The following is a 25518-nucleotide window of genomic DNA, read 5'->3' on the forward strand; positions in this document are numbered from 1 at the left end:
TACTAAAGAGCTAGATCTGGAGAGGCAGGGACTTCCCTTCCTTTGTGCCACACTAGTCCCCATTCTTGTGAAAGGCATGCCAGCATCATTGCTTAGTGTGATTCCAGGAAGGTGAACTTTCCTTTTTAGTGGGTCAACCCTTATAACTGCAATGAGTAATTAAAATAAAATAGAAGGATTTATTTCTTACTGGAAAGACCGGGCAGGAATGTAATCTGTTCAGGAACACAAAGTGACACAAGAGTGAAGCCTTTAGCCATTCCAGGACTTGAGTTGGAGTAAGACCCTAGGAATGCTATTTTGTTTTATTAGGAGGCAAAATGCATCCAGAACAAGAGACAAACAAAAAGAACATTGCCTTTCCAAGTTGGCATGTAGTGATTGCACTCCACCTCTGATGCTCTTTCGTCCAGTTTTTCAGCTGCTGAACTTAACCCCTCAGCTTCCACTATCCAGTACACCGCGACTCTTCCAGTACGAGTGCAGCCAGCCCAGCCCTTGCAATGTACCTTCTGGAAGGGAAGCCACAAGCATCAGCAACAGCAATTTTGCACTTTTTCAGCACCACCACCATGCCCAGTTTTGGTAGTTGTGAAGCAGAAACAGTGGGTTACATCAGCAGCCTAAAAATTTCCCAGCTACAACGCAAAATCTCCCCCCATTCCCTTGGGATAATTTAAGCAGACCTGCCTTTGGGCTTGTACTCGCATCCTACAAAGCCACTGTAACTCATTGACTCCAGCAGCTGGAAGAGGTAAGGGAAGTTTAATTCACCAGGGCTGTCGGGCTCATGCCGTCCTGGTACCTGGGCAAACTGAACGTGTCCTGTAGAGAAAGGAGGAAACCATCAGGGGCAAATGAAGGACTAGGCATAGGGGTCTGACGAACTGTTTTGACACTACAGCAGCATCTGTCCCTTTGCTTAGGAACAACCCCTGCAAGGGATCCCAGTTTTGAAGCCATACTAGGGAACCACTGCACCTTTCCTGTCTTACCAATAATTGGGAAATACTTTTCCAAGTTCTGAGTCAGGTTACCATCCATGATCTGGCAGTGGAAAATGTCCTGTGGAGTAAACATAAGAAGGCACAGTCTACCTGCCTTCCAGAGGCTGGACTAGGCCTCCCATCAGCCCCAGCCAAAATGGCCAATGGGCAGGGGGTGGTGGGATCTGGAAGGCACTAGGTTGGGGATGCTCAGCCCCTCTCATCCCTCTGGTGGGCCTCTTGTTGCACCAACCAGTGTAATAGGTCCTCTAAGCCCAACACCTACTTCTATGGCTGAGGCCAAGTTTTCCTTAGTGACACTCACCAGCTGCAGCTTCAGGCTGGGGCTTCCCACCTTCTTCAAAATGGCAGCAGCTGAAGAAAAATGGAGATTCACAATATCACAACTGATTCTGGGGGTGGGGGGGTGGGGAGCAATTTGCTCCATTTTCTGTCATTGTGCAGTCCCAAAGCCCATTCTCCAGCAACTTCTAGAACATGAGTGGGGAAATTGTGGCCCTTCAGATGTTGCTGTATTCAATCTCCTATTGAATAGGAGCGGTGGCCAGCGGTGAAGGATGAAGAGTTGTAGTTCAGCAACATATAGGGCGTCACAGGTTTCCCACCCTTGCTTTAGAATTGTGTATCCAAAACTTGGGGCTCTTGCTGCTTTTGAACTGCAGTTCCCATCGTCCCTGACCACTGGTCCTGCTAGCTAGGGATGGTGGAGTTATAGTCCCAAAACAGCTGGAGACTGAAGTTTGGGAAACACTCCTTTAGAAGGACAATTCCCTATCTGTGGAGAAGGGAGGAGTCTTAGGCCATGGCCTACCTTGCTCTGGAGTAGTCAAGAAGTAACGGGGATCAGTAATCCGGCTATTAATGGGCTCCAATAATCCAGTGATCTTTTCCTGTAATACCAGAGCAAGGAAATGGAAGAATAGCCACTCAGTGCCTTAGGCTAGCAAGCGAAGGAAAGTTGCTGCTGGGCAGCTCACCTCTTTTATATTATTTCTTGTCACTGGCCAGTTTCCTAACCACTGCCACTAGTGCCCAATCACTCCTTTGTGCCCTCCTAATAACTGGGGTGGAGCTTCTTTAAGCAGGTCTTGCTAACACTTTGCCTCTTGGGTTCTCTGGAGCTGGAGCTCAGGAAAGTGTCTCACCACCAAATGGAATCAGTGTTGAATAGGCACCTCACCCGTCTGATGAAGCAGTGCAGGTATGCTGCTTAACAGCCCCTACCTGAGCCAGGACGTCAGCAGCATATCTGAGGTTCTCAATGAAGGTGGCTTCCATCTCTGCTGACACTTCCTCCCTCTCAGCACCCAAAGGAATTCGCCCGGCCATAATGTGGATCCTGTAAGCAAAAGGCTGGATCAGGATGGAAGAGGGACAGAAGCAGCGGTGCTGACGGCTTTCTGCCCTCAAGGCATCCACGATGCTGATATGATGCTACTGAAGTGAAAGCTGTCTCATGCCCGCTTTAATTTTCCCCTGAGGAGATGCACTGACCCACGAAGCCACCTCCAGCACTCAGCAATCAACACACATCACTACACCAGGGTTTCAGCTGGGATAAGCTAACACCTGCAACATGTAGAAGGAATGACAAGAACGTCTGTATCAAAATCATACAAACTATATTCTGTTATTTACCATGAGCTCACCTAGCTTGGCATAGATTATGAGCTCACAAACAGCACCCACAGGCCAGATACGCAAAATCACGATAGGCAGACTGACAAAACCTTAGTAGTATTTGATCGCCATGCTGGACACACACACAATCAGTTGGGTAGGAATGATGATGTGCTTTCACCATTTCCATGCATGTGTTGCTTGAGGATGAATGGGATTTCTAACTAATTGGTGGTATCTAAAATAGTTAGTAGTCATGCTTAGTCAGCGGCTTAGTCATGCTGGCCACATGACCCGGAAGCTGTACGCCGGCTTCCTCAGCCAATAAAACGAGATGAGCGCCGCAACCCCAGAGTCGGCCACGACTGGACCTAATGGTCAGGGGTCCCTTTACCTTTACCTACTAAAATCATACTTGGAGTGAACCCACTAAAATCGAACTTGCATTAGTTATGACAAATTTATGTCTGCTTGGTTTCAGTGTGTCTGTTTTACAGTTTAGCAAAATACCAAACAGTGTTGCCGAGTATGACTGCAAAAACAGACTGGTGTTAATTTTCCAAGTTAAAAGGGCATGGTCTTACACAAAAATAGCCAGCTGCACCACTTTGTTCTGCTTTCTTCGTGTAACGCAAAGTGCCATGCAAAATTGGTATTACCAGTGAGCTTTTGGAAATATCCTAACATCTGTCACTCATTACTAGCCTGTGTCTTACTGCCTATGTTTTCTCTCCCTCCGCACTCAGAGGTGAGGTGTCTCATTCTGTTGGACAGCAGAGACTGCAAGCAACACTTCCATACTCAGTAATGCACCTAAATGGGGCTGCATGGGTTGGTTCATCCCTTTGATGTGGCTACTCATTTGAATCTCTGTTGACTACACTGCTAAACATCCCATCCAGAAGTTCATGTCCGCTTGAGATGAACATGGGAAATTACTTTATATTGGTAGGTTACAGGTCTGTTTAGCTTAGCAATGTCTACACCAGCCTTCCCCAACCTTGGGTCCCCTGAAGTCATTAAACTACAACTCCCATTGTCCTTGACCACTGGCCACTGCTGGCTAGGAATGATAGGAGTTGTAGTACAACAAGTTCTAGGGACCCAAGGCTGAGAAAGGCTGATCTGCAGTGATTTGCAGTGGCTCTCCAGGGTTTCAGGCGGGTGTCTCTCAACACTACCTGTAGATGCCCGGGATGGAACATTAAACCTTCTGCATGCAAAGCACAGAATTGTAGTGTTGGAAGAGACCCTGAGGATCATCTAGTCCAACCCCTTGCAATGCAAGAATATGCATTTGCTCTTATCACTGAACTATGGCTCCTCCCACAATGGGTTTGCCTTGAGAGTGATAGACCGGCTGCGTCATGTCTAAAGATGCCACTGTGTTCAGAAAATAAAAGCCTTTAAAATGGAAAAGCTGTTCTTATTACACTTGTCTTTTAACTAGTGAATGAATAAACAAGATTTTAAAACAAAACCACTCCAGGCAGGAAAGTAGCTAGTTTTACCAAAGGTGCCAATCTCAGCGCCAGGGCTGGGGACGCCCTAAATGGGAGAGAATGTGTGTATTCACTAATAGAAGGATCTTAATCTCCACTGTTCTCACCAGCAACACTTGACCTCTCTCCTCCCTTGCATCCCCTTATTCCACCTTGCTGCTAACTGTGTGCTTTTGCTGTTCTTTAGGTTTTGTTCCTCCTCCCTATCTTTGGAGTCAAATTTCCACTTTCTGTCCATCACACCACCCTGCTTCAATCCTCCTTAAAACCAGCCCCTCCGTTGAAATAATACATGACTGTGCAAAAATTATCTTCCTGTAAGACTCTCTTCCCTTTTGCTCATATTTGGCCTTTAATTGCCCTTCTCCTTTTTAAAATATTTATGTACTACAAGACTGTCCTAATAAAGGCTGCATGCTGCATATTTTAATGCAGGAAGACACTACCCTGAGCAAGGGAAGATTTGCAGCAGCAGCAGGGGTAAAATAAATTTATGGTTTCCTTGCATAAGGCAAGAAAAATACTATGGAACTATGGACACGGAGCTTTGGAAAGGGGCTAGATCCTGTGCCTCCTTCCTTAGCACATTTCCCACCTTTAGCAAAGAAGACCCCAGAGTGGAGTGGGGGCAGGGGGAAGATGAGGAAAGATGCTTCATTTCAATAAAGGATAGCAATTGATTCTTTCTAGCATGGCTAGCAGGTATGCTGACAAACAAGTAAAAAAACAGGCAAACACATAACTTGCCCTTTGCTTTCTTTCCAGGTTTGAGGGCCTGCTTTTGCATGGGTCTGTGATGAAAAAGGCACTTAAATTATACCACTTCACTTTCAAAGTGCAATAGTGAGGAGACGTGTGACTCAATTAACACAACAACCACTGCAGCAATTCTGATCATTCCTGTATCATGGCACAAGGAAGACACTGGTGTTCAATATACATATATCTTAACTACTTAAAATACTACCTTGGACATTTCAGGACCTTGCAGTACTTCACAGCCAAAGCCAGGGCCTCCCGGAATTCATGCTGGCGGCCAGGCACTGCCCCTAAGCCCCTGTCACCATCTTGGTTTCCTGGAGAAAGAGCAGTAAAATTTACCCAATATATATAGTGGTACCTTGGGTTACATACACTTCAGGTTACATACGCTTCAGGTTACAGACTCCGCTAACCCAGAAATAGGGTTAAGAACTTTGCTTCAGGATGAGAACAGAAATCGTGCAGTGGCGGCGCAGCAGCAGCAGGCGGCCCCATTAGCTAAAGTGGTGCTTCAGGTTAAGAACAGTTTCTGGTTAAGAACAGACCTCCAAAACGAATTAAGTTCTTAACCCGAGGTACCACTGTACACACACACACACACACACACACACACACACCAGTTGCAGGGAACAATAGTAGGAAATAGATGTCTACCATAAATGATACCTGCTGTCCTATATGTCAGCTAAGTGCTCCTATGTTTGGGGTCAGGAACAGGTGAGAGGTACAGAACAAACAGCTTTATTTGCTTGGTCTTTGGCAAGTAGAAGGGCAGTCTATAACCTCTACTAGGAATATCTTCAATTGAAACAACCACTGTTTTGAGTGTAAGGGAAAAGGCCATTCTGGGAGGCAGCAGGGCTTGGGGGGCAAGAAAATGGACCCATATCTTCTCTCCAAGCCTGTGAAAGAGACATCCAGTGTACAGTAAAGTGAGAGGGAGACGTTGGGCACTATCTTGGGTGCCAAGGTTGATACAGAGAAAGAGGAAAAGAGGTGGTGGACTTTGCACCTGCAGGAACCGGTAGCAAGTTTCAACTGGTAACAGGTGAGGTCTACAACTTTGTTGTTTGTTTTTTTAAAAAAAGGTAAAAGCTGTACAGCAGCAGGCAGAAAAGAGATTTAGTGTTTCCAGAAAGACGCAGAGACTATTAAGCTCTACCTGCTGACTTCTGCCTGCTTGCCTTTTCACCCTTTCCGTGAAAAGCCGACCCCGTTGTAGTAGTGCCTATGGAGGTCATGGGAGAAGGCTGGGTCCGGGTGGAGAGAGCGTATTATGTCTGCGAGGGAAGGGCTCTAGCCACGGGCAACTCGGTCGGGTACCTGGCGGGGCGTTGAGCAGGACCAGCTCCAGCTTGGCCTTGTCTGCCGCCTCCCGCAGCTCCTCGGCGCTGCAAGCGTAAGGGACGCCCAACTCCGCCGCTCGGAAGCCGGCCTGCGCAGCCGCCTCTATGCGCTGCGGCAGCGTCGGCTTCTCCTGGAAGAGCCACGCCAGGTTGGCAGCGAAGCGCAGCGGAGCCATGGCGGACAGCGCAGCGCCTGAGACACCCAGCAAAGGCCGCGAGAGGAGGGGCGGAGGCGGCGCCCACGCCCCTGGCCGGCAGGGGAGGTGTCCGGGCAACAAGCCCTTGGCGCCCGCTGCGCGCTGCTGCTCCGCCTCCGAGCAGGAAGAGAGCTGGAGCGCGGACGCTCGCGCCGCGTGGGAAAGAGGCGCAAGGGCCTGCGGGTCGCAGTCTTGCCGCGAGAGGGCGTTCGTCGGCTCTGCGCCGGCTCTCTTGCCCCTCCACCCACCCCGTTTGTATTCTGGTGTATCCGGAGAACACGTGTCGCATCGCTCGGCTTCTCTCGACCAGACCGGGGGACACACACATTTTTTCATATTGTATAAAAACATCTCCTTTGGCACTTCATTTCCTCTGTCCATACACCAATGTGCACCACCTTTACTGGAGGCCTACCCTAGATTGCATTGCCCCTAGATTCTCACCCTGCTGCTGCCCTAGGAATATATGTTCATCATTCCCAGTTTCTGAAGACTTCCCACATGGATGATAGTATTTCCCAAGAATACCTGTTCTTAGATTCCACCTGCTCTGTCCTGAAGGATGTCACAAAAGCCTATCCAGCCCAGCATCTTGCTTTTCCACAATGGTCCACCAAATGCATTATGACAAGTCCATAAGAACAACGTGAGCACAACAGTCCCCTCCTGCTGTCCCTCCCTGGCAACTGTTATTTAGAGGCATGGTGCCTCTGATCCTGATGCATATAACCATTGCAACTCCTAATCATTAATGGCTTTGTTCTCCGTTAATTTGCTTAATCCCCTTTTAAATCCATCTAATACCTGTATAGTTCTTCTCCTTGCTCAGAAGGTAGACCAATACATGCTTCCCAGCCACAGCTTGTGCAGGAAGGAAACACAGGTGGAGCCACATAGCTCAAGCAATCAAGCCAAGCCAGGCACAACAAGGGAAGGGAAAAGACAGATCCTTGCCAGAAACTGCTACCCCACAACCCTGCCCCTGACTCCCTTAGGTCTTTTTCTAAATAATTATTCAAAGTCAAGGACATCTCAGAGACATGGATCCAGAGACTGAACTTAAGTGGGGTTTTTTTTGCTCAATACCCTGCAAGAAGATTATACACACCCTCCTAACCATGCACTTTGCAATTCTTAGCTGCTCTGCGGCACTGCTGTGCCCAGCCTCTGCTTTGCATTTTGCACACGGCTCCTCTGTGGCCCGATGCATGCTGTTTGTTTGCTTTGAAGTGATGTATAATCTGCGCTGATAATTAAAGAACGTCATTCCAGGGTTAGTATTTATTGATACCAATTTAACTCGCCTCATACATCAAACACCAACCATCCATTGAAATCCCTGGTGAATTTCTGCATCCCAGAGACCTTGTTTTCATTACCCAGAACTGACAGGAATGACTTTTGGGGCACTGGTTCTTCTGCTTTGCCTGAGGCTTTGTATAGGCCACCTTTTTCGTCCTTCAGCACAGACAGAAGCAATTGCTGCTGTTCTGGATTAAATGGGGTCTGCAGTAGGGCAGTGTGATGCTTTTTTATATTATTATTGCTACATATTGTATGTGAGCAAGTCTCTTGGGGTACAGGTTCAGGGCTCTGGAAATTTGGGGTGCATTGTATTAGGGAACAAGTTCAGTTTTTCTAGACTGAATATTTAGTGTAACTAATGTTTGCTGAATCAAGCTCCTGATAGACATAGAGGAGACAGGGACTGTTTCAGTCTCATGATGGTCCAAATCACAGCCCAGGGGATTTGTGGCGCCAGCATAAAATGGCCGTCTAAGCATGGAATTGCCCAAAGACCACACAAATCCTACACACACCTTTGCACCTCTTTCTCCTCCCCTCTTTCTTGTTCATCTTCTGCTTCTGATTTAACACTTATTCAGGCAACTAGCAGAACAGGAACCCATCAAAAGAACATAAGGAGAGCCTGCTGGTTCTAGTCCAACATCCTGTTTTCACAGTGGCCAACCAGATGCCTGTGGGGAAACCTGCAAGCAGGATCCAAGCGCAAGAGCCCTCTCAATAGCTACAGCTGCCTGGGGCTGATGGGAGCTGTAATCCCAAACATCTGGATGGCACTATGTCATCAAAAGCTGGTCTATAAGGCAAGGCTGTCCATCAGTTGGCTCTCTTTACATAAACCAAACCCCCCTCCTTTCTCTAGAATCAGAAGAATATTTTAACACATGAAAAAGCTCTGCTAGATCAAAGCAAAGGTCCATCTGGTCCAGCATCCTGTTTCTCACAGTGTCCGGCTAAATGTCTTCAGAAACCTCACATAAAGAGTCCCCCTTGTTGTCATCCTCCCCCCTCAGCATCTGATACTCAGAAGCAGGCAGATTCTGAATGAAACGCCTAATAAAAAATAGCTTTATTTACCGTATTTTTTGCACCATAACACTCACTTTTTTCCTCCTAAAAAGTAAGGGGAAATGTCTGTGCGTGTTACGGAGGGAATGCCTACGGGTGGCATGCCTACGGATTTTCCTCCTCTAAAAACTATGTGCGTGTTATGGTCAGGTGCGTGTTATAGAGCGAAAAATACGGTAATTCCTGCCCCTCCCAATACATATTTGAGATCATACACGTCTTTTGTACCATGCTGTAAACATTTTGGCCTCTTTCACGTCACCTTGCACAGAGTGCCCTCTGGAACGTGTTTCTGAGCATTTGCCCAAGCCACCTCAGTTTAAGCAACCTCTCTTTATACGGTTGACAACTTTGTCAGATACTAGTTCCATGCACCAATTCACTGGCTTTCCTCTTAACTTCTATATATATATATAGATATATATGTATTATTAATCTCCACCTGCCTTATGTTTTTTTGGGTTCACTGAGTGAAGTTGACGGTGTGAGACATGTAATTATTAAGTGATTTTCCATTTCAGAGACATCATTTCACAGTTTTGCACATTCATTTCATACATCAGATCATATAAAGCATCACATGTTCTCGAAACTCCATATGCACAACAGTTGCTTTCTATAACCTGAGGCAGGGAATAACCCAGGGTGTTGCTTCAAGCAGCTATTTTGAATTTTTTTGTGAATATCTACAACATTATTATGGGACTACCACTAAAAAGGGATATAAATAAGGAGGATGCAGTTTATCTAGGCTTCAGCACATAAATCACAGAGAAGGCTACAGAAGTAACTGGTTTACTGGTGAAGATTCTCCAGCTGTTCAGAATAAGCTGCAAACAACACATATGCATACACAGTGTTGTGTGTTTGTGTTTGTGTGTGTTTGCTTTCCTTTGTTTCATTAATTAACCATACAGGAAGCCTTTATGGCTGAGGTCGGCAACTGGCAGCACCCAAGCTCAGTTCAACTCCTGGACAATTGCCAGTTGGCCCATAGACCCATTTCCTCCCTGTTGTTATTCCTTCCCTCTCACTTGGCAGTCTGCTTGCTTGCCTGCTGCTGCTGCTGCTGCTGCTACAGCAGCCAGGTTGGACTTAAAAGCCCGCTCCCAGCATGTGGCAAACAAAAGGAAGGAGAAAAGCAGGAGAACACAGCAACCATCCATGAATTTGTCCATTAATTCTGCATTATCCAGAGACAACTCGTGTGTGTGTGTGTGTGTGTGTGTGTGTGTGTGTGTGTCCCCATGTGGTTAATGTTTAACAGTGACTCAAGCAGTTTCCATATCTTCACCTTCTAGCCTTTTGGAGTAAGCTTTCTGCTATCATGGAGGATGTAAGCTAGCAGTCCATCCAACCACAAGGGAGAAGGAAAGGCAGAATAAAAGGTGGGCATAGTTTCTACCCAAGGAAAGCATGCCCTGTCTGCAAGTAAAGGCTTCCTTAGCTAACAGGATTGAGGCCCAGAACTTGCCCCCAGCCATTCCTATCTGCTAATTAAGGCACTGACTTCTGCCATATGGCTAGTCTATGTTTTCTGTGCACTTTTTGTTTCTCCAATGCCCTTGGGGAATAAGGACTTTAAATTACACCCTGGGCTTGCCCTCCTTTTCATTGGACATTGTTTTCTCTTAGCCTGAGCTGAGTAAGCATTGGCAAACAAGCAATCAGCCGTTCTGCTGTTTGTGTTACCCTCAGAGAGGTTAAAGCAATTTCCTTCTTGACTTAGGGAGGTTCATTACAACATTGTATGAGGACCCCTGCAGTGATGGGATAACTGCTGTATAATTATGTAACTACCGTAAAAGCTTTGCTGAGATTAGAATATATTGTTTGAACTGATTTAGTGCACCGGCTATGTTGCTTTCAGCACCACAAAAGGTTGTCCTATTGTTCTCTGATATTAGGCGAAAGCTTGCAAGCTTGTCAATTTACTGCCAATGAAATAACTCAGAAGCTGTAACAGGAAAGTGTTCCTTAAAATACACTCCAAGGAGGAATGCAACAGCCAGAGAGAAAACCAGATGAAATGCTGGGCCACTAAATGAGATAATACTGTTTAAAAGAAGCAAAAGGCCAAGTGGAGGCCACGGGGTGAAGGACTGCAATTTAGAGGAAATGCACAGTAAAAATATACAGAAATCCAGAGAGGCTAAAGAACTATGAAAAACAATATCTAAATGCACCTGGAGTTAATAAGGAGCTTTTTTTTGCAACAAGAGAAGGAGGCTTGTTTTCTCCGGATGTCATTGTCGACTAACTCCTTGGCTGCTTTCCCTCAAGCTGGTAGGTGGAAAGGCATAGCACAGCCTCCCCAAAGACCCACTGCTGCCAGTGAGAACTCCCCCTCTCCACACCAAGGCTCACAGCAGTATAGGGAGAGAGCTGAGGAAAGGGTTTAACCTCACCTCCACTTGTGGTGTGGCCCCAGCAAAATGACTAAATTTAAAAATCAACCTGGCAGGCTTTCCAATGGCGCACTTGACATCCTGTCTAGTTGACCGTAAGCTTTTGGTCCTGCTACAAGTGGACACCCCAGGCTATCTGCTGCCATTGTCTTGGCCACACTCACTGCTGATGTGCAGTCCCACCTCCCAGGAATGGCCAAGAGGCAGGGTAGCCCTCAAGCCCATCCTCATACGGGCTGCTGCCTATTACTCCTCATCCTGTCAGGAACATTTGCAGAATTCTGCCTCATTGTAGAGTGTGGGAATAGATCTGCTCCCCAGGGGAGCTGCAATTCAGGGCACCAGGTTGGCAAAGGCTAGGATAGATGGCCTTTGGTGTCTTCCAAGCCCTGTATTTCTTTCTGTGTGAGGGGCACCTGCCCACAAACCCTCCACAGTGGTTTGATTTTAAATACAGCATGCTCTGCTTCCTTGCTGTCGCCCATTCAAGCCAATCTTCTGGAAGGAAATGAAAAGGGCCTAAGGCTGTACTCATTAGTGGGGCTAGACCACCTCGGCTGCCCCCTGGCACTAATTATACCACTGTGTACTAGGAGATGCTGCAGCTCAGCCGTACCCATCAGAGATGCGGAGGGTGAGAAGCACCGAAACAGTCCAGCTCTCTCTTCTCCTGCTCATTACAGTAACACTGGCATGACAGCCAAGCGGAGAGGGGGTGGAGACAGCACAGCGCTCAACTGGGTCTCCAGGGCACCTGGCTAATCCATGGCATCTAGTTCTGTCTTTAGTAATAGGCAGCAGCCCATAAATGCCAGCTCTCCAATTAGTCCTGGCCCCTGGCCCCATCACTAAGGAGGATCTCCTTCAAACCAGTACGGGACAAACAAACAAAATCATTTGGCTCAGAGGGAGAAAATCTCATGGAGCAGATGAGAGAGAACCCAGGGCTGCTTTGTTGGGGATGATAAAACGGGATGGGAATCCCCCTTCATATGTTCCTGAGCTCTGCAGAGCTTGAGAGCAAAGCCCCAAGTTCCTGTAGGCCCAGCCCCTAAGGGTTGGTTTTCATATTACTTCTGAAGATGCAGCTGTGCTTCCCTGAGCAAATTTCTGCAGATGGGTGCAAATGCTATGCAGTACAGTATCTGAATCTGAGTTAAGACCTGTGAAGGGCAAGGCTCTGCTAGTTGTCCTGCATTTTGCAGATGTGGCTTCTCAGGTAGCTGTGGGCATGTCTTGGGTTTCTCAGTCGAGTGAAGCAGCACTACTGCAGCAGCAGCAGCAGCAGCAGCAGCAGCAGCAACACAGTAAGACCACCACTAGCAACTGGGAACACCTGGAAGTCTTGGGAAAATGTCTCACTGGGTAAAGGGACCCCACCCTCTTTGAACTGCACTTAAGCCAGGCTGGCGTAGCCCCCTTGGAGGACACTAGCAGCTGGGAAGGTGAGGTAAGATTGCAAGATTAAGCAAACCATCTAAGAACGTCTAAGAAATTGACTTTTTGTGTTTAGAAAAGTGATGGGAAATACATGAACGAACAAGTAACGGGAAAAGCATATGAATGATCTGCATGTAAATCAGGATGAATGCTTATTGCCATGAAACTGCTCCACAAACAAATCAGAAGAAACATTCAATAACGACCAGATAGAATCTAACCTCCGCATAACCTTTTGCACAAGCAAATCAGGATGGATGTTCAGTAAACAGGTTGTCAGAAGGAGACTTTAGAGGGTGGAGCTAAGAAGAAAGGTATTGAAACAGGAAGAAGCAAGAAGGCAAGAGTTAGACTTGGGAGGCATTGGATTTAGAAACAAGGCGAAAATGAAGAAAAACAGGGTAACAAACCTAGTGGTTTGGTGGGAAAGTTGGGTAAAGAAGGGAGTGAGTCAGCCAAGGGCCAGGAAGGTCAAAAACATGGAGGAAGGAGCTGGATATTGTTTTTGTGGAGATGTTAAGGAAGGCAGGAGAGGATATATGCATTGGGAGGACATTCTCTCCTCCCATTCATCTCATCCTACCAGGTGCTTAGGAAGGTTGAGGATTGTGTGCAGCCTTGGACTTGCCTGAAGAATGTATGCTGTGTTGAGCATTGGTGGACCCACTGACTGACCTCTGAGCTTCAGTGAGTGCCCCTTTGGCAACTGCTAGAAATAGCCAAACTTCAGGCTACATGAACTACGTAGGACAAGTGGGCAGACCCAAGTTTTCAGTGCAGTCTATATTTTATTATAAGCAAAGGAGTTTGTCCCATGTGGGGTATTGGAGGAGTGAATCACATTGCAAGGAACTGCATTTCCACAAAAAGTGGCCAGGTGTTAGCCAGATGTATCCAAAGAGGTATATTAATTAGTTTCCTGGGGAGCTAGTCCATAACAGCTCATTAACGGAGAAAGTGTTTGCTCTTTTCAGTTAGACACAGCATATTTTATCATAAATGAAGTGTCTCAGATGACACAGAAGTAAAATAACTAAATTTGCACAGATGCACAAACACACACAAACTAATGTCTGTTGATATGTAACTATGCAAGTTTTGGGGCTGCATAGATAGCTGTAGATCATCTTTCATCAAACATTTTCCTATACTGATATTAACCCCGGTGGCTGGGGTGGGGTGAGGTGAGGCGAGGATTGTAATTTTAAAATGTTCCTGTTCCTTTGAAATGGCACATTTAAAAAGTCAAACACTAGAAGTGAAACACTCCCCCTCCTTCACATAAATGTCAATGCTCGCATTGGAAAATATAGCATTAGATTTAGCCCTAATGCCATTTGTGTTGAACAAGGTTATGTACTGATGCAAATATGCTTTGTCACTTCAGATAAATGGTAGCCTAATCAGAAATAATGTGAAATATGTGACACAATGCATTGAAGAGTAGGCCTGCAAATTGCAGTGATGACCTAAGAAAAGGAGGATCTTGTGTCAAACAGTGTTAAGCCCTAGATCCCTTCATGCTCAGAAATTAGGACTTCCCATTCAGAGCTCCTGTTCCGCAAAGGCAGAGCAACAGAAGCAAGTGGCTGTGCCCTGAACTCCAAAAGGAAAAGAAAGATGCATGGCTTGAAGATCTTGCAGATGTGATTCTAGGGAAAGGCTCTGTTGTATGGTCACTGGAGAGAGAGAGAGAGAGAGAGAGAGAGAGAGAGAGTGTCTAAGAGATAGCATGGCTGGCTACCTCTGATGTCATGTTGCCTTAATCAACCTCAAGGTAAGCAGTGCTGGGTTGGAAATCACAATCATGCAGTCTGATGTCCTCCAATGTATCAGGATGTGAAACCATGTCTGGCTTTGATGGTACAAGGAGCATCTCATTAAAATTGTGAGACCTTTTCTCTAACCCTCACCAAATTTCTCTGGCTAATAAATGGACCCTAAAAAGCAATATTGTCAGCAGTAGAAGCTAATGTTCAGAATGAGAATCTTTCAGGACCAAGCCAAAGAATCACCTCCCTCCATTTTTCACTAAAGGATCTTCACTGGATGAAGAGAACTCTATCACTATAAAATAATTGGGGGGGGGGGTTCAGTGGGGATTTAAAAGAGCTTGGATAGACTGTCCAGCCACACTATCCTCCCTCCTTTTAAACCAAAATGACTTTATTCCTCCTCTCAGAAAAAGAAAATCTGCTCAAGCCTTGCTTTCTGCTTATGAACTTGGACTGAAGCCCATGACCGACCTTCATGATCCCAATGGCCTCTTCTGCTGCATAAGCAGTTTTCTACAGGTGAGTGACTTGGGTCAATGTGTGCAAGGGGATTAAAAAACAAGAGCCAGTGGGCTATCCATTAAAGAGCTGCAACTCAATTAAGGCTATTGATTAATCAATGAGCGCAAGCATGACTCCACTCTTCAGCAATAACAAAAATCTTGGCTAGTGATGGACAGCTGCAAATTATAGAAAGAGGAGCTGGTTTTCAGGGCAGACCATGAATGGTGGTAAAGGGGGTCTGCTGAAGATCACCAAGGGTCTAGTTAGCCAGACATGAGCTTGTCAGGCTTACTACTACTGACGCCAATGATTCTCACTTCCCTTTTATTCCAAAACAATTACAACTTTTCAGATTGTTGCCTGGGATGAAGAGCTAGAAATTAAACCTTTTCCTCAACTCTGTGAAGAGTAAAGTTGCCAGATGCAGAATCTGAACTGGTTCAGGTATCTGCATAGGCAAAGCGTACATTTTAATAATAATAATAATAATAATAATAATAATAATAATGTGGTTTTTAAGAATTACTCAGGTCCAGTCTTTTGCATTATAGCCTTGTAGTAACAAGGGAAGCCAGAGCTATTGGAAATTCCCATTTACTGCTTTAAAATAATGGAACCCTCCAGCAAGCTTGGTCGCTAAGGAGATCTACAGGTTTCAGGCTGCAGGTTCATTGATATATGGTCATCCATGCAAATCCACACCTTCAATGGCATATTTATTCTATGGTGATGGGTTTTCCTCAGGCTCTGGATTGTGTTGAGTTTTGGCAGGATGATGATACACATCAGGCAGAACAGAATCCATTGCAATCCCCCCCCCCTCCCGTATTCAATGTTGGGCTGTACTTTTCCTTCCATAGTTTGATAGGAGAAAACAAGCAAATTTACAAGCAGAGCTTGTTGTCATCAGGTCAATGAGCAATCTGGTGCAATGTTTTGCCAAAAGTATTTTTTAGAATTTGTGCTTAGAAATCCTCACCTGCTTACAACTCAGTAAGCACATTCTCACATTTGGATGTTTTATATTGTCACCATTTTACTGTCATGCAACAGCTCATTCCCAAACCATTAAAGTATTCAGAAATGCAAAATTCAGTACTCCAGGACAAAATTGTCATTAGGTCCTGTTCCTGAATATAATGGCCTTTAACTTGCCAACTGGACCAGTGCAGTAGCCCGCAGGTTCTCTCAGTGTTATTTATATTAGGTTTGTTTATATTTATAGGCCACTTTTCTATGCAAAGGACCTTGAAGCAGCTTACAACAGCCAAGTAGCTCACAATAAGCACATCACAAAACACTGATTACAATATGATGCAACCAATCATGAAACAAGACTGAAAAGAGAAATCACTAGGTAAATTCAGCAGACCTCAGAAGATCAGAAGGCATGATGGAACGGAGTTTTACTGATTATCTAAAAATGTCAGCCAGCAAAACAGTAAACCAAACCCATAATGAGAGAACAGATACTGTGCTTATTGAATAGGTACAATGTTCAATACATAGAGCTGGAGGATGTTTTGCTATTCCAGTGCACAACATGGAACTCTGTGTTCTACAAACTCTAGCCACTTCAAAGCAAACACTGAGTGCAGTGGTAGAACGACATTTTGCTTTGCATATTGTAGGTCCCAGGTTCAATCCCTGATATCTCCAGGTAGTGCTGGAAAAGACTCCTACCTGCAGCCCTGAGGAGCTGCTGAACTGGGTGGCCCAATATTATGGCTCAGGACAAAGCAGCTTCCTCTGTTCCAAGGGATCTCCTAAGCATTTACCATCTCAGCCCAGTATGCATCTGCCCAAACAGTGCCCTAAACTTTGTTCTTGTGCTGGTGGTGCGAACTAGATGTGTGTGAATAAGCTGTAAATGCAATTGAATGAACCTTTGAAATCTCTTAATTGGAGATTCCAGGATCTCCCTTATCCTGTTCCTTCAGTGAGGGGCTGGTTTCTGCCAATCCTCATCCCTCCATCCCTTCCCTGAAGATCCAGATCTGCTGCATGAGTTCTTATCCCCAGCACCGGATTATATGGTTAAATCAGCTGCAAAAAAAAAAAAATGCAAGACTTTGTGCTAGCAAATGTCGGGCAGAAATATTAAAGGAAGATGTCAATTTAGCCCATTAGTGTTCCAAGCCATGGACACTGTCCCTGATCTTTAGAGCTTATACCTCAATCCTTGGCAGGCAGCGATGATGAGTCCTGGGCCTGGAGAGTACGTGTACAGAATTATCCTAACCAGGTTTATTTGGAAGCAAGTCTCATTAATTTCAATTTGCATCCAGTTTCAAGTAATTATGTTTAGGATTGCAGCCCAAGTCTGACTGGTGATTTAGAAATGAAGCCTCTCCAGAGCTGCAAGAGCGTGACTGTCAATTGCATGCAAACCTCTGACCAAGAAGTCAAGGGAGCAAGGGATTGCCAAAGGCAATGTCCACTTGCACCCTTAAATACCAGAGATAGGTTGAAGCCACTCTGCTTCCTATCCTGTTCCTCCACTGTTTCTCCTGCTGACCATCCTCTTCCTCCCGATCACAAGTTCAGATTGTGTGTGAAATGCGAACATTGCGTGAGATTGGCTTAAGTAGCAAATTTGGGGCTTTGTTTCTTTACCATCTGGTACCTGGGCCTGACAGTTCATCTGCCACAGTTCCCCTGCTACCACTGTGGGCACCTGTTACTGTAAATCATTCCTGGACCTCATAAATGCTGAGATTCTCACCCTTCCAGAGGGAGTCTAGAGGCTGGATGGTTTTAATAGGACTCAGAAATAACCATGTCATTGAGCCCAAGCAGATGCCCAGCAGTAGACTCCGGCCAACCAATAGCCTGATGTAGTTAGGCACCCTTAAGTCAATTTGAATCAATGGACTTTGTCACATTTGCACAGGACAAGGCAGCAAAAGCTGGAGGTGAGAACAGGAAATCCATGATCTTTAGCTGAAGGAGAAAAGTCCATCAGCCCAAGTGTGGCTGTGAGCCAGGAAGGCATCTGGAATTCTTCCTGGAGAGAATGGCTAGACTCCCTTGCTGTAGCCTTTGCTTTTGCCTATCTAGCCATTTAATTTTTTAGTCCAAAGGCTCCCTGGCCTAAGGAATGCTGTGAAGCAGGGAAAGTGCTACGGACAGATCAAAAGGCCACTTTAGTATCACTACTTTTTATTACCTCAGCGGCTCCTTCTTATTCCGGCCTGGCTCTGCTCTCCTTAATAGGAGTAATAAAAAGATGCCATGCACTCGCAAGGTGCCCAGGGCTTGTAGTCGGTCCTTGGGATTGCAAACCTCGGCTTGGGAGAGGACAGAGGAGATAACTGAATGCCCAGCCTAGCCCCTGCGGCAAAGGCAAAGCCATCGTCTGCTTTGCTTTTGCGTCTAATATCCTGGCAAAAGGGATGAAGGACTCTGCAGGGAGATCAATCTTGTGGCCCTCAGTTTATTAGCTCGCTCTTATCTCTGGCTATATTTCAAAACACAGCTTTGATCATTTTCGTCTTTCTTTTTCTCTCTTTCATGCAACGTGATTTAATTTAAATAGACTTTTCTGTGGGCATGAGCTGCACATTCAGTGAAGAGTTGATTCCAGCACAGCAGTAAAAGAGGCCAGTGGAGAGTATTTGTAACTGGGTGCACAGCCCTGCAAGGTTAAGAAAGAAAGAGGGTAGAACAAAGTGGCAGGCCGTCACTGGCTTAACCCACAGCTGGGCATCGGCAGGACGGCTGCTCATTATCCAGCAGTGCTCAAAAAACTTGTAAGAAGCCTGGACAGTCTGCTTCTCTGCTGGATGATTTCTAGCAGAGAAACAGCAAGGGAGAGGGGGTATTAACCCTTTGCTTGACCTGCCACTTTTCTGCTGCAGCAGCTCCACCACCCCAAACAGCAGGGATCAAGTGTTTAGGGTGTGCTTAGGCATTCTCAACAAGACCAGGTGTGAGCTTTCTGTCTGAAAATTATCAGACGTCCAGAGTTTGATACTGGAAGGAAGGGGACCTGGCAAAGCAGACAGAGAATGCTTTGTGTACTGGATGGTGCTGTGTTCTTCAGAAACAGAGAAAGTATTTCTGTCCAGGTGAGATCCCTCACCTTACCGCCTATCTCCCAATGAGGGTGGCCAAGAGCTGTAGCTGATGGAAACAAGTCAGATGGACTGATAGCAGAGACCAAAGGCAAAGCACAAACCACCTCAATCCAGTTGTTTGTGGTGGTGATCAAAGCAGACTTGACAGATACCTGAACCCGTCCATCTCTGGAAACTGTAAGGCAGCAACAGGTCTCCTTACTGTGGGCAACAGGGGGAAATTTGCTTGGGGCAGTCTGTCCAGCTCTCCAGCCTACTCAAAGTGGTGGTGGTGAATCGCCAGTCTGTGGGCCTGATCCTGCTCATCAAGCCTTTCCCATCACCCCTGGCCTGTAACCAGTGGCCACTGGAAAAACAAAAACTAAGTGTTACTAGGAACTCTCTCTCATCACAGTAGATAGGAACACCCAGGAAACAAAGGAACATTCAGTGAAGGGGGAAAAGGTGCTAACATTCCAGTGACTTATTTAACTACTACAAGTAGCAGGTGCTTGTGATGTCAGCACTATGCTCCCACACATACTAAAAAAGTGGCTCTTTCTTCAGTTTCACCTAGATAAAGCAGCAAATGTGCTATGCTCTGAACTTCAGGGATGTAGCTCAGAAGGTCGCAGCTTCAGTCTCCAGCATCTCCAACTAGAGTTGGGGGAAATTCATCTCTGAAACACTGGGGGACTGCATCTAGTTAGTGTGAACTGTGATAGCCAACATGGTGCCCTCCAAATGTTGTGGACTACAACACCCATCATCCATGGCAATTGTCCATGCTGGATGGGGTGATGTGAGCTGTAGTCCATAGCATGTGGACTGTAGTCCATAGCATCAGGTTGTGATTGAGCTGTAGTCCATAGCATCAGGTTGGCTACTACTGGTGTACACAATATGGAGCTAGATGGACAAATGGTTTGCCTTGGTATAAGGAAGCTTCCTAAGAATACCTTGGGACTTGTAATAAATATTTAGGACTTGTTGATTCAGTAATGTAAGGGCCCTGTTCAGCTAATGCACATTCAACAAGATCCCTTGAAATAATCACCAGAGAAGCTGACATGTGTTCCTTTAATAAGGAAGGCATGGTACAAATTGGGATACATTAAAAGAGAAGCAATATTTGTTCCAAATAAAATCAAAACGAAACGGAACTTGACAGTTTCTTAAAAACAGTGCACTGTAAGCAGAATCATTAACTAAGAATAATGTTTAGGATTCAGATTCCATCGGTATATCACCACCCCCATCCGATTCATTACAACTGTAGACACTATAGACAATCATTAACAAGAGTTCACCACTTCATAAATCAGCTGTTTGAGCCCATGCAGACCAAACTTCTTTGGGGTGAACAAGGGGGGCTTTGGGTAGGTTGTCTGTGCCACCCTGCCGAGTAATAAGAAGGATTTTACCACACATCAGATAAAAACATATGGTTTTCCTCAGAGGCCTGCTGTTGAGCAATCCGGTGGAGGTATCTAGACTAGATTTGACCAAGCTGCTTGGAAAAGTTTGGCAGACTGCCTACCTCCTTGACCTTTGCTTCTTAGAGCTAGTCACAGGGGGTTGACTGGGTGGGTCCAGTGATTAGGACTTCCCTGGAGAAGGGGGAGATACCATCTGCCTTGAAGGAGGCAGTGGTGCACCCCCACCTTGGACCCAGAAGTGTTAAACAACTATCGCCCACTGGCAAACATCCCCTTTTGGGGCAAGGTGGTTATTTGGATGGCATGCTTGGAGGAAGCTAATTATTTGGATGCATTTCAGTCTGGCTTCAGGCCTGGTCATGGCACTGAAACTGCCTTGGTTGCCCTAGTTGACGCCATTTATTGGGAGAGAGATGACGAGGAGTGCTGCCCTGATCATCCTCCTGGATTTTTCCAGCAGCTTTTGATATTTCGAGTCTCCGCTCCTCCACATGCAGCTGCTGGGTGACCTTGGGTCAGTCACACTTCCTTGAAGTCTCTCAGCCCCACTCACCTCACAGAGTGTTTGTTGTGGGGGAGGAAGGGAAAGGAGAATGTTAGCCGCTTTGAGACTCCTTAAAGGGAGTGAAAGGCGGGATATCAAATCCAAACTCTTCTTCCAAAACTCTTCTATTGTTGACCATAGAATCCTTCTGGAGCATCTCAAGGAGGTGGGGGAAGTGTGCTCCAGTAGTTCCTCTCCTACTTCAAGGGCCATTTCAAGCAAGCAGTCAGAAAGTGGTGTCCCACAAGGTTCTATCTTGTCCCCCATGCTATTTAACATCTAGATGAAGCCTCTGGGAGCTGTCATAGGGAGATTTGGAATGAAGTGCCATCAATAGGCAGATGACACTCAGCTCTGTTTCTCTATTCCGTCTGAATCAGGAGATGCAGTTGAGGTGTTAGAACCAGTGCTCGAGGGCTGTGATGCATTGGATGTGGCCCAATAAACTGAATCTGAATCCTGAAATGAATGTCTTATGTGACCAAGAGGTGAGGAAATGGCCTGCCCTGGACAAGATTGCATTGCCCTGGAAGGAGCAAGTCTGCAGCTTGTGGATGCTCCTGGAAACAACACTGTCACTGGTGACTCAAGTGATCTCAGTGGTTAGGAGTGCCTTTTTCTAGTTACGGTTGCTTCATCACCTGCGGCCCCTGTTGGACAGAGATGACTTAGCCGCTGTGCTCCATGCTCTAGTAACTTCCAGATTGAATTATTGTAATGCACTCTACACAGGGCCGCCCCTGAAGATGACTTGGAACATTGGTTGGTCCAAATACAGCTGCCAGATTATTGGCTGGGGTTTCCTTCTGAGCCCATATAACCCCCTGGTTTTAAAACAGCATCACTGGCTGCCCGTTCCTTTCCAGGCCCAACCCAAGGTGCTGTATGCGAAAGAATGGAAACATTCCTCCTCATCGCAGCATAATCCACCACTGTTCTGACCCATCAATTCTAGCACAGCAGTTTCCTCTACACCTTTCTCAAAAGGATTCTTCATGCTTCCTGGGTTGCCCTTTAGCACATCAGTTTCTCTATTCATTACCCAAATCCCTGAACATTTTCAAATCCAAATCTGTTGACATAACACAGAGTATACAGCTGTGCACCAGCAAAGGGATTGTCATAACTGAGTATGTATCTGGCAGGAGTTGGCATCACTGGGCATATGCTGCAGCCCACACTACACCAGGAGCTGCACTGCCACCTCCCACAGCCTCCTGGCCCTGCTTCTCTTTCCCTAGCTCCCTATTCTCCTTCAAACATGCAAACAGTAACAAGACTGAGGAACTGGAGCAGCACATTCCCCTTGCTGCCTTCTCTCCCTCTGTGTGGTTGTGCAGACGGAACCCAGAGGGAGAGAGAAAGCAAATATGCAGTGGTTTAGAGAGCGCCTCCCACTGAAGGTATATTCTCCAAAGGTACTCCAAAACCTAGAGCCAGCACTAATATCTGCCTATGGATTATTTTATTTTATTTTGGTCTATATCTAGGACTGGGAACTGTTTTTTTCCTGGCATGCCAGATCTATGTCTGCCCTACCCTTTGAAGGCCAAATTCAATAAGTGGATGGAACTGCCTACATGTCAGTCACCTAGCATCCCAATGACATCAGGTGGTGAGCCTCTTTGAAGATGCACTCCCAGCACACCTTCAAAGTGGCTAGCTCCAGAAGCATGCAGCACTTTGCACTGAGACTGCTGCTAAAACAGAGGAGGTCCCCCCCCCCCCAATTTCAACAGTGGTTTCCTTTTCCTGCTCCAGTAAAGAAACAATCAGGAACTCACTTTAAGCTCCCAGTTGCTCCTTTGATGCTACACCAGTGCCTGCCCCACACCTGGCACCACATATGATGTTAAATGTAGGGCAGGTGGCCGTGGTTGTCAGGAGCAGCCTGGCAGGCAGGCCGAATTGGGACCCCTGCTGGACCAAAATTGGACCACCAGCTGGAGGCTCCCCACCCCAGCCTATACTAATTGCCCTATTCAATCAATTACATATAACTAAATTGGGAACATACATAGTATCTTTTGCAGATCTTTATTGGATAGAATAGTTGCTCTCAGTAAAACATTCCAAACACATACTTTACATTTCAAGCCACATTGCTTGAATCAAGAAGTACACAGAGATTGTTTAAAACAATGCTGCCAGCAATGAAACTCTTCCATAAGGGAGAGTTCCAATTAATATTTGATTTTTTAAATCCACATGTTTAAACTGTGGTTAATGCATTTGATTAATCATGCCAATTAATGGAATAATGCTTTCAGCTCTGCTTTCAAGTTTTCCTTTCCTTTCCTTTTTTTTTAATGACACCAGAAAGACAACTTCTCACCAACCACATTTGTAATTGAAAATTACTTATCTGTAGTTTATGATGTGGCTCTCCTGTCATCAATGTTTCACATTTGACTGCTTCAATGAACTTTAATTTTATTATAGCAGACTGCTTTAAAAGAAAGAAAAAGAAAAATAGTAGTTGAAAATAGTTGAATGTGTAGAACAAGCAGTACTTGAATGCACCTATTTAAATATAAGCAAATCTGCCTTTTATTCAGAAAATGCTGTTGACCTTGATGTTCCAGTGAAAGGAGTGTGAGTGGGGTACAGGGAATGCCCCTTAGTTACAATTATTTCACTTGAAGCTTTTGTGGTAACTGGAAGGTGTAACCGATTCTCACCGTCTGCAATGGCACAGGGCAGAATGAGGAAGAAGTAGCCAGAGCAGATGATCTTCCACTCCTTCCTGTAAGTACATTTTCCCTGTCCTCTTTTCCACTCTACTTGGAAGAGCTCAAAATAGCTTTGGCCTATGTGTGAAGACTTCACAAGCAGCGCTGCCTGAAAGAGACCAGTTGGCTAGTACAGCCAATGTTTGTGATTCACTTCAATGCAAGAGGGAGCCAGCACCACCATGTGTGTGCATAAACAGGAGAAGCTCAGAGAGGACAAGTCTGGCAAGTGTACTGAGCATCTCCTGGCTTTAAGAATGGGCAAACCAAGCATGTACTCGCATTACATTGGGGAGATATGCCACAACACCATGGGGAATGCCCACCATATACAACATGTGTTCAGCATAGGAGGGAGAAGGAGAAACACACAGCTAGAAAATATATAAAACACACACACACATAAGCCTCCCTGGAAACTTCACCAGTCGGGCACTATGCCAACAACAATATCAACATACCACTCATGCATGAAGGTAGCCAATTAACTCATGATGATAAAGACATGCCCCCAGTATGTTTCCTGCATTGCCCCAGACACACAACAAACGCAACAAGAGCCTTATTCAGCCTGACCATGGGAGGGCTGTAGACTTGCCCCTGCAAACCAGGTACACCTGGAACTGCATGCACAATAGGTGTTTGTAATGGACTGACAGAGAAGAGGAAGCAATGCCGCCTGGGTGCTCAGCCAGTGCTCATGCCCAGGATGGAGAAGAGGAGACTACAGTGACAGAGGATACTTCCACCTTAAAAGTTGAAGTGAAACACTGTGCACGAAGTGGAAGTTTGTTCTGCTTCTGTAATCCTGCACAGCAAAGGTGTTGAAGAGCGGACAAGCACTGACAAGGATAGTTCCCTATCACCCAAAAAAACCACCCTGTCTGCATAACATGGGGCCAGAGATATAGCCCCATGCTGTGTACCCTGTCATTTGAATTATGGTCTGCCCTTGTGAGGATGCTGTGCTGTGACTGGTTGTTGAGTTACACACCATACCCTAACTTTTTTGTGGTGGCTTGATGGTGGGGGCTGTCATCCATATAGGATGGCTGTTTTTCTTTTTTCAAAAAGAATTCCCATTGAAGTCAGAGAGAGAGGAATTTCAGCTCAAGGGTTGGGGTAGAGTTTATTTTTCTTTTCTTTTTAAAATTCTCCTTGCTCAGTGATTTGGTCTATTATGTACTCAAATTGCATGGTTATATTACCAAGTCACCTTTTGCTTTGCGGTGCATTTGTCTGCATATTAAGAAAGAGGTTTCACTTGATATCATGGGTCTTCATTTCTTATCCCTTCACAAAGAAGTTGATTAAACGCACCGCTCTGCTTCAGAGCCCCTATGTTAGAAATATCCTCAATAATGACAGGCACATCCTTTTTCTGTTTCCCAGGTGTCAGTTCATCCTCACTGAGAATGTACAGAGAGCAAATTTCACTGTCAACAGGATCATAGCCAGGGACTGAAGAGGGACATAGGACCTCTGTGTGCTGCTTCTCCTCTCTCCTGCCCACGTCCCATTCATGACTCTTCTCCCTTTCAGCTGTTCCTTTGCTGGTGTAAGGGCTCTTCTGGCATATCTGAGGTGTTCTGCTAGTATATCTTGTTTTGTTTTAAAAAGGGTTAATTCAATAAGGGACACTGCACTCCTTAGAAAACTGAGCCTGATATTGTTAACCACACAGGGATGATTTCATGGGAAGCAATTCATAAACAAAGTCAACCAGTAAATTATTTGTGTTTTCCAATCCCTCATGATTAACCCAGTTAAATTGTTAATTCTAGTCTGCCTCCCATGGCATGCATCACTCA

At 45.7% G+C, this 25518-nt stretch overlaps 1 protein-coding gene and 1 long non-coding RNA gene across 2 annotated transcripts; one reads left to right on the plus strand and one right to left on the minus strand.

Moving 5' to 3' along the window:
* Positions 1-244: 244 nt before the first annotated feature.
* Positions 245-6467, minus strand: HYI (hydroxypyruvate isomerase (putative)). Its single transcript, XM_081009540.1, has 8 exons — positions 6215-6467; positions 5097-5205; positions 2232-2346; positions 1819-1897; positions 1312-1361; positions 996-1065; positions 691-825; positions 245-512 (listed from the first exon to the last, which is right to left on the minus strand). The coding sequence occupies exons 1-8, from the start codon at positions 6411-6413 to the stop codon at positions 439-441; spliced, it is 831 nt and encodes a 276-aa protein (XP_080865666.1). The 5' UTR covers positions 6414-6467; the 3' UTR covers positions 245-438.
* On the plus strand, positions 5374-25135 carry LOC308479146. Its single transcript, XR_013987501.1, has 3 exons — positions 5374-5939; positions 14838-14949; positions 25100-25135. It is a non-coding gene; the product is annotated as an uncharacterized lncRNA (long non-coding RNA).
* Positions 25136-25518: the final 383 nt, after the last annotated feature.

This window comes from Podarcis pityusensis (genome assembly GCF_964106645.2).
Source record: "Podarcis pityusensis genome assembly, chromosome: 6".
Classification (NCBI taxonomy): Eukaryota; Metazoa; Chordata; class Lepidosauria; order Squamata; family Lacertidae; genus Podarcis; species Podarcis pityusensis.